The 12500-nt window shown below is 47.6% G+C and overlaps 2 protein-coding genes across 6 annotated transcripts in view; both read right to left on the bottom strand.

The window, feature by feature from the left end:
* camsap3 (calmodulin regulated spectrin-associated protein family, member 3) overlaps positions 1-10238 on the bottom strand; it is a 35292-nt gene extending 25054 nt beyond the window's left edge. For all 3 annotated transcript variants that reach the window (XM_084438832.1, XM_084438833.1, XM_084438834.1), the window contains exons 1-2: positions 9781-10238; positions 345-616 (exon numbers count right to left, since the gene is read on the bottom strand). In XM_084438832.1, coding sequence (XP_084294958.1) covers positions 345-616; positions 9781-9913 — 405 coding nt within the window. In that variant the 5' untranslated portion in view covers positions 9914-10238. The remainder of the gene's footprint in view (positions 1-344; positions 617-9780) is intronic.
* Positions 10239-11598: 1360 nt separating this feature from the next.
* The window catches only part of xab2 (XPA binding protein 2), a 12964-nt gene continuing 12062 nt past the window's right edge, over positions 11599-12500 (bottom strand). For all 3 annotated transcript variants that reach the window (XM_084438562.1, XM_084438563.1, XM_084438564.1), the window contains 2 exons: positions 12001-12110; positions 11599-11863 (listed from right to left, as the gene is read on the bottom strand). In XM_084438562.1, coding sequence (XP_084294688.1) covers positions 11802-11863; positions 12001-12110 — 172 coding nt within the window. In that variant the 3' untranslated portion in view covers positions 11599-11801. The remainder of the gene's footprint in view (positions 11864-12000; positions 12111-12500) is intronic.

Raw genomic sequence — 12500 nt, 5'->3', positions numbered from 1 at the left:
TCTTAGCCGGTAGACAAACATTTTCCTGGAGCCTGCTCCATCGCCTTGTTGAGAGGGGTCAGGGAAGAATTTTTACAGCTCACTTATCTGGCCCCCGGGTGAAACTGGTTTTTTGCTTCCCTCTGGAATATGTAGAGAGTGGGTCGTATGCCCACCTCCCTTGTTCTCTGTAAAGCGCATTGTGTTGCCTCTGGGTATGAAATGCGCTATATAAATACAGCTTTGATTGATTGATTGATTGATTGATGAGTTAGGCTACTAACGGGATGGAGGATAGCTCTAGTTTTCTAGCTCTAGGTTCAACAACCAGTCCATCATGGAATAAAAACCTCCAACACCCTTACCATTTTGATCGGCTTGTGCCGGAGGTCTGCGTCCGTGACCGGGGTGTCCTGGTCTTTGGGGGCCACGCCCCTCTTGGCGAGGAGCTGGAGGAGGACGGCGTTGTCTTTGGGCGGGGTCTGCGCCCCCGGGCCCCCCGGCCCCCCCTGCAGGAGGCCGAAGGTGCGGCAGTAGAGCTCGGAGGACAGGAGCAGACGCGTGACCGGGGGTTTGAGGTGCTCCTGCTCGTACTGGTCGCGGTAGAAAGGCTCGCGAAGCTCCACCGGAACGTTCTCTACAGGGAGACACAGGGACCAAACAGGACACACAGGAAGTAGGGATGTTAATAGTTAATCGACTATCGATTAATTGGCGATAAGAATTTACTTGAGTAAGGTTTGGTTACTCGATTAATTGCTTGTTAATGGAATGGAAATATTATTTTTTTGTGGAACGAATGTTATCAACTGGAGTTGCGTGAAATGTAATCATGATTTAGGGTCTGACTGCACATGAGGGAGCCACGCCATGTAGTGAAGGATAATTGGGATGCTGGGAAATTTCAACGACACAGCGGAAGACGACGCAAAAATGAAGCGATCAAAGCGCAGTCCGGCGCGGGACGTTCTCATCAATTAACCGACTATCGTTCGTTAAGGTTAACGGTTATCGATGAATGAAATTCCTGGAAGTTTGCAGCCCTAACAGAGAGAGTTAGGAGGGAACGGGAGGGGTTGAGATGAGGATCACAGCAGCGCTAAGTTATTCCGAGGGGAGCGAGGACGTGGATACAGTCTGGCAGAGCGCTCTGAAAATAGGCCAGGATGTAGGCCAAGCACAACATCGAGAAATCATGTCAGTAGCTGCCGTCCCTCTGCATCTACACTTCCTGTGAATGAAACGCAAGGATAGGAGTGGAATCATTACAAATTAAGTGACTGGTTATAGAATATTTTCAATTCCATGAGCCATCTTGTGCCTTTTTCTAAGATAATTATAATATGATAGTCAGTCTACTTTATGCACCAACAACATTTATCCAATTGAATATATAGTATTTAGGATTTACATTTTAAATCTGGGAATTAAACCCTTCAAATGATGACAGCAGGGTTGAGCAGTTTGCTACCTGGTGCGTCGAGCGCTAACTGTAGCAAATCAGACAACAAGTTTCTGCCCTACAGCTAGTCGTCTGCGTGAGTGCACAGAGAAGGGGTTAAATGAAGCATGCCTGTGTGTGTGTGTGTGTGTGTGTGTGTGTGTGTGCAGAGCGTGTTCGATGGAACGTGTGTGAGAGCGAGACTGCGTGAATTCACAGAGAAGCCAGCCGGCAAATCACAAAGTCTGGAGCTTAGAGGACGAGTCGACGAATACGATTGGTTCCACGCGATCTTTCCAGGGCGGGTCAACTCCTCCGTCACCCAGTCGTTTCACAAAGTGCCAATGTCACCACCCCCCCCTCCCAGATACCGTGCAGTGGTGCGCTCCACCCCTCCCCCCCCCGGAAGGTCACATGTCAGGGCCAGGAGTAATCAGGCGGGGTCAGGAGGGGCAGGAGGACAACCAGGAACAGAGGCTGGTGTCTGAGGATTACCAGACCCACCCCTCCCCCACCTCTCAGAGAGATAACCTGCCTGGCTATTTATAAGTGGGGGCACCGTGGGACCCTCGGCTACACTCCGTCATCGAGCTGATGAGGTAAACCTGACTGGCTTTCTGTTTTACAGAGCTGCATCTGAGCCTTGCCAAAAGCAAAATGGTGAAAAGCCAAACTTTCTGCCCACGGCAAGAACAGGAAGTCCGCGCGGAGCTTTGCACAGCTCTGAGTAAACACCGCTAGGGCACTTGGGAGCAGGTTTTGGGTAAACAAGCTCAGAACATGCACAACCCCCGTACGAACATAACCCTCACACACACACACACACCTGACACACCCAACAAACTGGTTTCGCTGCATTGAGAGGAGATGGAATACACACAATAGCATACATCCACACCTCACACACACGTGCGTCCAATTACAAACCCTACAGTCCACGGTTGAAAGGCCTTCATTAAAGTCAAAGGGAAATAATCACTGAGAGAAAAGGGTCTCTCTGTGCATCTCTGGTATTTCTGGTGGTATCACCGATGAGGAGAGACCGGTGGATGATGGGAGACTGGATGAGGAGACTGGATGAGGAGAGACTGGTGGATGAGTGGAGACTGGATGAGGAGAGACTGGTGGATGAGGAGAGACTGGTGGACGAGGACAGACTGGTGGATGAAGAGACGGGTGGATGAGAGACGGGTGGATGAAGAGAGACTGGTGGATGAGGAGAGACTGGTGGATGAGGAGAGACTGGTGGATGAGGAGAGACTGGTGGATGAGGGGAGACTGGTGGACGAGGAGAGACTGGTGGATGAGGAGAGACTGGTGGATGAGGAGAGACTGGATGAAGAGGCCGGTGGATGAGAGACTGGTGGATGAGGAGAGACCGGTGGATGAGACTGGTGGATGAGGAGAGACTGGATGAGGAGACCGGTGGATGAGAGACTGGTGGACGAGGAGAGACTGGTGGATGAGAGACCGGTGGATGAGAGACTGGTGGATGAGAGACTGGTGGATGAGAGACTGGTGGATGAGGAGAGACTGGTGGATGAGGAGAGACTGGTGGATGAGGAGAGACTGGTGGATGAGGGGAGACTGGTGGATGAGGACAGACTGGTGGATGAGGACAGACTGGTGGATGAGGACAGACTGGTGGATGAGAGACGGGTGGATGAGGAGAGACTGGATGAGGAGAGACCGGTGGATGAGAGACAGGTGGATGAGAGACAGGTGGATGAGGACAGACTGGTGGATGAGAGACCGGTGGATGAGGAGAGACTGGATGAGGAGAGACTGGATGAGCAGAGACTGGATGAGGAGAGACTGGTGGATGAGGACAGACTGGTGGATGAGGACAGACTGGTGGATGAGGAGAGACTGGTGGATGAGGAGAGACTGGTGGACGAGGAGAGACTGGATGAGGAGAGACTTGCTGGATGAGTGGAGACTGGTGGATGAGGAGAGAACGGTGGATGAGGACAGACTGGTGGATGAGGAGAGACTGGTGGATGAGGACAGACTGGTGGATGAGAGACCGGTGGATGAGGAGAGACTGGTGGATGAGGAGAGACTGGTGGATGAGGAGACTGGATGAGGAGAGACTGGTGGATGAGGAGAGACTGGTGGATGAGGAGAGACTGGTGGATGAGGACAGACTGATGGATGAGGAGAGACCGGTGGATGATGGGAGACTGGATGAGGAGACCGGTGGATGAGGACAGACTGGTGGATGAGGAGAGACTGGTAGATGAGACTGGTGGATGAGGAGAGACTGGTGGACGAGGAGAGACTCCTCTCTATGTGGTTGTGTCATGGTGGTTATGTAAGGGATCAACTGAAAGGACACAACACAAATACAACACAAAGCTACGCCCGTCACACACACACACACACACACACACACACACACACACACACACACACACACACACACACACACACACAGTCCTCTCACTCTCTATACGGTCGCTCACCATCACAACTACAGGTGGAAGTACAATAGTCTCACGCTGAGGGCACATATTTGGGCGTGAATGCTCCATTGTCTTATTCCAGAGGGCGGCGTTTGGACTATAAACACGTTGGTATTTCACCGTCGCGATCTCGGAGATCGGTCATCGATCGCGGGCGGCGAGGTGGAAGACGCCGCCGAAGGCCTACCGGCTCGACGTGACGTTGAGTGTAAATTCGACCCACAATGCAAAGCAACATGTAAAGCAGTAGGAGATGGATGTGGTCGATAGAGGCACCATTTCCCTACGGAACAGTCCGGTAAATGAATGACCGGTTTGTGTCGCGCTGATCACCGACCGACAGGCCGAGTCTGAAAATAGACATTTTGCAAATATTTCGCAAATCATTTTGCAGTTTACACTTCGCTTGGGGGGGGGGGGGGGAGGAGCTTAACCAGGTGACAGAGAGGGACAGGGAGGGTATTATGGTAATGCCCCAGCCCTAGATAAATAGAGGAAAACGCCAGAACGATGTTGATATCAACAGTCCCCCAGGGCCGTGTTTAGACTGAAAACAGCACAGTCTCTCTGTGCTGACAATGACCCCCCCCCCCCCCCAACAGGTCAGGGGTCAGCGCTCAACTATTGGTTGAAGGTGTTAGGTCAAAGGTCAACTTGGGACACCCAGGCAATTCTGGAAAGTGGAATGCAACTGAATTATGCAAAGGGAGAATATAATTACAAAAACAGCGTGATGCCTGTTACTGTAACAACAAAATCCAATCCATTAAAACAAGTCAGACGGGGCGAGCAGCTAAATTGAGGAGGCCACATCCAACACGCTGGTGATGAGGACCGCTCTGTGTTGTCTGAGACAGTCCCGCCCCCAACCCCCGATTGGCTGGCGGATCCCGAGGCCATGTGGTCTCATACATAATTGATTTCCTGAGTTAGCGTGTTGGTCATGTCACAACATTGTGTTTGACAGTAAACAGCAGACAAAAAGGACACGGAAACAAACATAAACAAAGGGGGTCAGTTGTATCCAACCGCGGTTTTCGGCTAAGCTAGCACCCCGGGGAGCACTCAGCAAGGGTCAACTCTGTCCGTCCGCGTCCCACTGGGCGCCACAAGAGCACTGTCTGCCGTTTGGGTTTCAGCGAGGTTGCCATGGGAACACGGAACATTAAGACGTCTTTGTTTTTAATGAAGGGGGGGGGGCGGAGCCGCCCGGGTGATCAGAACAGACCATCCAGCTGGAACCCTTCAAGAGCGATCACAAGGTTTGAATAATTCAGACGAGCTCAGACGAGCAGAAGTGCGAGTGAGGTGAGCATTGAGGGGGAGGAAGCTCTGACTCGAATTTGACTGGCTCATCAGATTCACTACAAGATAGATTTAATAGATTTAAATATTATAGCACGCAATTACGTTCTGGAAGAGAATCAATAACTTGTGTTTACCGTACTGCTCACATACACTATATTGCCAAAAGTATTCACTCACCCATCCAACAGATGACAGAGCGGGTCAGCGGATGCTGAGGCGCATAGTGCGCAGTGGTCGCCAACTTTCTGCAGAGTCAATCGCTACAGACCTCCAAACCTCATATGGCCTTCAGATAAGCTCAAGAACAGTGCGTAGAGAGATTCATGGAATGGGTTTCCATGGCCGAGCAGCTGCATCCAAGCCATACATCACCAAGTGCAATGCAAAGCGTCGGATGCAGTGGTGTAAAGCATGCCGCCACTGGACTCTAGAGCAGTGGAGACGCGTTCTCTGGAGTGATGAATCACGCTTCTCCATCTGGCAATCTGATGGACGAGTCTGGGTTTGGCGGTTGCCAGGAGAACGGTACTTGTCTGACTGCATTGTGCCAAGTGTGAAGTTTGGTGGAGGGGGGATTATGGTGTGGGGTTGTTTTTCAGGAGCTGGGCTTGGCCCCTTAGTTCCAGTGAAAGGAACTCTGAATGCTTCAGCATACCAAGTGATTCTGGACAATTCCATGCTCCCAACTTTGTGGGAACAGTTTGGGGATGGCCCCTTCCTGTTCCAAAATGACTGCGCACCAGTGCACAAAGCAAGGTCCATAAAGACATGGATGAGTGAGTTTGATGTGGAAGAACTTGATTGGCCTGCGCAGAGTCCTGACCTCAACCCGATAGAACACCTTTGGGATGAATTAGAGTGGAGACTGCGAGCCAGGCCTTCTCGTCCAACATCATGTCTGACCTCACAAAGTCGCATCTGGAAGAAACTTCATAAGTTCCCATAAACACACTCCTAAACCTTGTGGAAAGCCTTCCCAGAAGAGGTGAAGCTGTTATAGCTGCAAAGGGTGGGCCGACGTCATATTAAACCCGAATGGATAAAGAATGGGATGTCACTTAAGTTCATATGCATGTAAAGGCAGATGAGCAAATACTTTTGGCAATATAGTATGTATATAGAATAAATATATAAATTCATATACACACACAATAAAAAGGGGAGCATCGTCTTCATACAGACATTATTGCAGTAGCTTTCTGAATTTCTCTCAACACTGGGGGATGTAAACCACTAGCCTCACGAGACCATCCTGATCTCACGGGCTCACATTCGGTTTCTCTCCAAAGAGATCCGATTGGGCCCGATCAGAATGTGGTCGGGCCAATCAGCGTCCAGACTACTAGCATCTATGGGTGTGGTTTAGATATGACGGCAGCAAGAAGCCTGTGATAGGTAAGTAGTTCATCCAATCACCTGCCTGTATTTTTATGGAAAGAACAAGCGATAACAAGAATCCTAACGTACCCCAGTACCTGCACTTGTTACATATCCCAAATAAACACTCTATATGCCAAATAAACACTCTATATGCCAAATAAACGCTCTATATGCCAAATAAACGCTCTATATGCCAAATAAACCCTCTATATGCCAAACAAACGCTCTATTCTAAGAGTTTCCAACAGAGCTGTACCAGCGGGCTGTGTGAAACAAGCCATCTGGCATGCCAAGTTAACAAAACACTACTGCAGAGAAAAAAACACAGGAAAGATAATACCCTCTGGCCTTGGAACAAAGCTGGGTTGTGTTGTTTCAATACCCAAAAAGCTAGCACCAGTGATAACGACAGCATTTATTCTATGGCCTGTGTGTGACCTGAGATTCCGAGAGGTAGCCTCCGTTGATTAACACAGAGACTTCAGAATACAACACAAACACATACACAATAAAGAGCATGGACTAAGCCACGTCTTTAAATACTTCAACTATGCAATAGCTCATCTTTAAACGTTTTACATTTGGTATTTGAATCAACAAGGACTTCCTAATTTGATAACAGATCATTGAAATGTTCTTATCTCACAGCCAAATGAGTGATATGGGCCTAGAGTACATCGCAAAAAGTCCCCATTAAATCCTCCTGACCCTCCACATGTACCATCAGCATAGTGACCTCTTAGAGAGCTAGCATGGTAGCATCGCAACATCACAGCAGGGGGCTTCATCCCCATCCTGGCCTAAAAACTAACAGAGCTACATTAGCTTAGCATGAGCATAGCTTAGCTTAGCATGAATGACATCCTTCACTTCACCCCAGACCCGTTTCCATGACCACGGAAGAATGAAAATAATACAGTCTAGTGTAATTCAGTTATCCTCAATTGCAATGGTCCAACTGTACTAGCCTATAAGCTTACAGGTGCAAGACTCCATAGTACATTCAACACAAGCTTGTTGTGACAGAGCCAGGACTCTTTTAAAGCAGGCCTAAAAACCTACCTTTTTAAAAAGGCCTTTGACTGTTAAAAGTGGGTGCTTTTTTTATTCAGTTGTGTTTTGTTATGCTATGCTTTTAAACCTGTAGCAGAGATTTTTAAATGAAAAGTGCGTTACAAATAAAATGTATTATTATTATTATTATTAAGATTGTGGTTGAACCTCAAAAGTCTTTCCTTGATTCCTCTCATCTTCCCTGAACACACTGGATGAGACAATCACTTTCCCTTCCTCCTCTGAAGTCTTTAATAACACGGCCATTTTGTTTCTGGCCAGAGGCCTCTTGACATCCTCCTCTAGGTCCTCCTCACCTGTTGACTCTCCCGCCCTAGACACACAGATGAGGGGAGAGGATGAGTAATTATGGCGTCAGACTCTCAAACTGGTCCCAGTAGAGCGGTAGTCATGTGGGTCAAACAGCGACCGCCCTCAGCATCCTGTCTGAGGAACTCTCTCCGGAGAGGAATCCGTAATCGATAAGAGCTGCTGGAGTGGATGAGGGATATTGGCTCAATCTTTGATATCAGTTAATGAAAAGCTGCTTGCTCTCCGTTTTATCCCTTTTACTAGACCTCAGAGTGTACTTAACGGCAAAACTAATGCTGAATTTTAGAGAGAGAGCGAATATTGTCTTTGTCCCCAGATAGCAAGCGGATGTGTAATGATTCTGGGCCATATATGGGCTGGAACTAAGCCACAAGGGCCAGATCTGGCCTGTATATAGCCCAGATCCGCTTGCTATCTGGGTCTGCCCGGGGAAATGTGGGCTTTTCATTGGTGCGAATTCAAACACAAGGCGGAAACTATAGCCTCAACAAATGATGCATTTGTCACGGTGTGTGTGTGATGACTCAGACCCAATCGGCAAGTTAGATGACCGTGAGGAATGAGGTGCAGGATATCTCGGGCTCTGCTATTGTGATATTGTTCTGAGCAGTAAGGGTTTCTGGGAAGCTGATGATGTCATCCCGAGCAGGAAGACAGTACGAGCTGCAGTCCTGGGTGGGCTCAGTAGGGCCATTAAGTGGAGGGGATAGCACACACAAACACACGGGTGTATAAAAACACACAAGCAAAGCAGCAGTCTGGTCTCGATGCTTATATTCACTTATCCCGACTAGGGGTGGGGTGGAGGGGGGGCTTTGACCAGAGTCCAGAGGGCGTGGCCAGAGCTAAGCTGCGTGTTGATGCACTAGAACCCATCCACAGAGAAACAGCAGCCTGGAGCCATGGGCAGTGATTGCGTAACACATGACACATATAAACCAGGTCGCTAAAGTACAATTGAGCTCGTGTCACGGACCCTAACCGAATCTAAACTATGTGATGACTCCAAGCTTATTGCATTATCACGGGGGGACGTATGTTTACGTCTTAGGAATGTGGAGGAAAGTTATTTAGGTTTTAATAATCCAATGCTCTCAGTCAAGTGCGTATGTAGAAGTAAAAATAGAGCAGTGAGTAGTATCTAGGATTGAGTAGTATGTAGGATTTTGGAGTGGGAGTGACCAACAAAAGCTCCTCTGTAGTGGGTGGACCCGCGCGTCATGGAGAGGCCGTGGTTTCAATACACGCGCGTCTGGAGTATCCATCATTTGCATTAGCTGTATAACAGACCCCTCTCGATACTTCATGTATAATACTCCCTCCATAAGATGCGGGGAACAGCCCCGTGCCTGACCAAAATAATGTAGGATGGGTATAATTCAAAGGGTATGACTGGACCTGTTATGTCGGGCATGCTGTTTTTGATTCAGCAAGCTGTCAAAACCTCTGCCTCGTCATCTGTACGAGGCCTCAATGCACCAGACTAGTGTGTCAAGCATACACGGGCTATCAAATCGGCTTTAAATCCGAAAAAAGCAGTCGGCCTAGTCAAGAACAGACATTGAATGCGATTTGAAGGCACGATTTTAGGATTCACCAATGCTGAATAATAGGCCCGACACCAGCAAAGTGTGCTAGAGAGCTATTCAGTTTGGAACGGGGCTCTTTGTGTGTCCAAAACCGCTGAGTTTCCACACGCGCACGGTTCACCTTCATGCATGCGCTTTCATTACTGGGACTGGGAACAATGCTACAGGGGAGGGGGAAGCATGTTTGGAAACACACACACACACACACACACACACATATCCGACAACATACCTGCATTGCCGTAGGATTTAGCCAATAGCCACCCGACACTTGCGCATATCTTTGCCTTGGTCAAATCATATAAATCCAATGGCTTTATGTCTGGGACCACAAAAGTCTTCCTCGTCGCATTAGAGTCCACCATAGCGAGTCCTTGGACAGGCCGTGGAAACGAGAGGAGGAAAGAGAGCTAGAAAAGAGTTGGTTACGAGAAAGAGTACGAAATGCAAGCTATCATTCTGGACTATTCCATAGCACAGCGGAGGAACACGGATGTGGCGTTTTCTCAGGAGAAGAGATCCAGTCTAAGCTATTCCAGTCCGGGATATATCCCCTTTTCTCTCGGGTTTCAGCCGTAAACGGTCATTAGATGGAGGCGTGCGGTCCTACTCCTCCCTACTGGAGCCCCCAACCCATCGGGTTATTTGAGAAAGACGTCTAATTTCCTCCGTTTTCACCCGCCGCGCTATTATGCGTAGTTGCTCCGCCGTGGCTGGAGAGCCCGTAGATGAGTGATTCCCAGGTGCTCCTCACTGCATCACTCACTCACTCCGCCGGCCAATAGGATTTGAGGATGAGCCGCAGGGGCGGGTTCTGGGGCGCGCGCACGCAGCCTGCAGGTATGGAGGTGTGCGCGTGAAACAGGTGCATCCTCCCACACACGCCCACTCAACAGGTGTCTGGAAATGGTCGTGTTCACTAGGCCTATTCTTTGCATATGAAATCTCAATCTTAATTAAATATTATGAGCATGCTCACGAGTAGGCCTATGCATGCTCTATGAATATCCCGGTCAAAGTCCAAATTAGAAATGTTTTTATTCAGATAGATTAATGGAACTGTATGACTTTAGCATAGGTATGCAATCTGTTTGTATCATAAAATCAACATTGCAGTCTGTAAATAAGAGAAGCGTTTGTGTGAAATGGTGTAGGAATTTAAATTATGAGCTCTTCTTGCATATTTCCTGTCATAATTCACCAGCTTTGCTCCCATCGTCTGTGTGAAACTCCCAATCACGTGATGTCCCTTCAAAGTTCTAGAACTACCAGCATCCCTGAGCAGTAACTTTATAAGAACTATTTTAATCTAGTTATGGAAGAATAGGCCTTTTATTTTCATAAATGCTATAATTAGTCGTTTTACAGAAATGCAATTCATCCCTTGGGAGTTGTTTGTACCGTGACTTAAATTGATGGGCTACTGAACGGGTCTCTCAGACTGTCAACAACATGCAGGTTAAATATAATCTGCCAAAGTCTGCTAATGGCCTTTTAGGCCAACCTGGAGTTTATTAGAAATATGTACATAACTCATAGTCTCAATGCTTGTGTGCGTGAATGTCAGCTTCAAAGATTGGTTTTTAAATGGGCAATGAATACCTAACTGGTAAAATTGGAGGTCCATTATATGAATGAGTGTATGTCCAGCTGCAGTTTCAACCAAATTCTCACTCTTCAGGCAAAGCTTCAAGCTACTTAACTCCTCCCCCATGTTTTTCTAGGAGGAAATTCCCTCCTTTTCACACCGCTGTTGCAGTGTCCCACCACAAACACAAACCCTGATTAATGTCAATTCATGTCTTCCATTATGTAAACAACATATGCTGACTCATTATAACAGAAACATTTCTCTCGTATATCAACACCAAAGAAAAGCTAGAGAAATACCACTAACTGCACTGTTCATGTGGTTTAGAGTGACATCTTGTGGCCAAATGAGTTCACTACAAGAACCGAACTTAATACAAGAATACAAGAACAAGAACCTTTATTCACTGATCAGATTGAGTTCCCTACAAGAACCGAACTTAATACAAGAATACAAGAACAAGAACCTTTATTCACTGATCAGATACACTATGTTGCATCGCATTCTTTGAAAATAGGAAGAAAAGCCACCGTACAAAGAATCAATGATGGATTAAAAATTCCACGAACACACAGCTGTTGAAAAGTTTAATTTGTGTGGAGCTTCTCCGAGGTCCTGTCTACGGCTGGTGATTGATTGATGTTATGGTTGGTGTCCTCCGTTCAATCTTCTTTAAGTCCCCCGAAGACAGCTGTGGGAACGCTCTTCTGTTCCAGCTGCACCTCTGTGGAAAGAAAAGACCATCAAACCATGAATTCACATAAAAACACAGTTAACAACAATATTCACGTTTGTTTGCAGCCGTTATACATCTGCTGTGGAAGGCTGTGGAATGCGAAGCCAGGGGGCGCTACAACTCACCCTCTGGACCCTGATCTTCCTCATCGTCCCCCTCCTCTTCATCAATGTCAATCTCATCAGGGTTGGCTTGTTTGGCCAGTTCAGCCAGCTCGCTGCGAGATGTGTCACTCCTGGACAGACACAGAGATGCAGAGGTTAAGAAGCATTTAGCGATTTGTTCAGCTGTAACTTTAACCCTTTGAATAAGACAGCGTCACTGGCAAATAAAAATAAAAATTTAAAAAAATCTCAAATTCCTACATTCCAACACTTCCTGAAAGCTGAGAAACTGCTTTCTAGTAATATACAGTAGCAAAAATCCAATTAATATTTGGAATGTTGGTGTCATAGAAATTGTTGTTTCACCACCTCACCACCTCCCTCAACCTTTCACATAGCTGTGCTAATCTAATTTATGACAGGATGACCTCTCCAGGAAGTCGAGACACCTAGACGTTGTCTGCTCCAGAATAACCATCCTTTGTCCCATTGTCCCTGCAAGATTTACCGCCTTTTCTCAT

The sequence above is a fragment of the Borostomias antarcticus genome (assembly GCF_949987555.1).
Source record: "Borostomias antarcticus genome assembly, chromosome: 5".
NCBI lineage: Eukaryota > Metazoa > Chordata > Actinopteri > Stomiiformes > Stomiidae > Borostomias > Borostomias antarcticus.
This window is presented reverse-complemented; position numbering and strand designations above follow the sequence as displayed.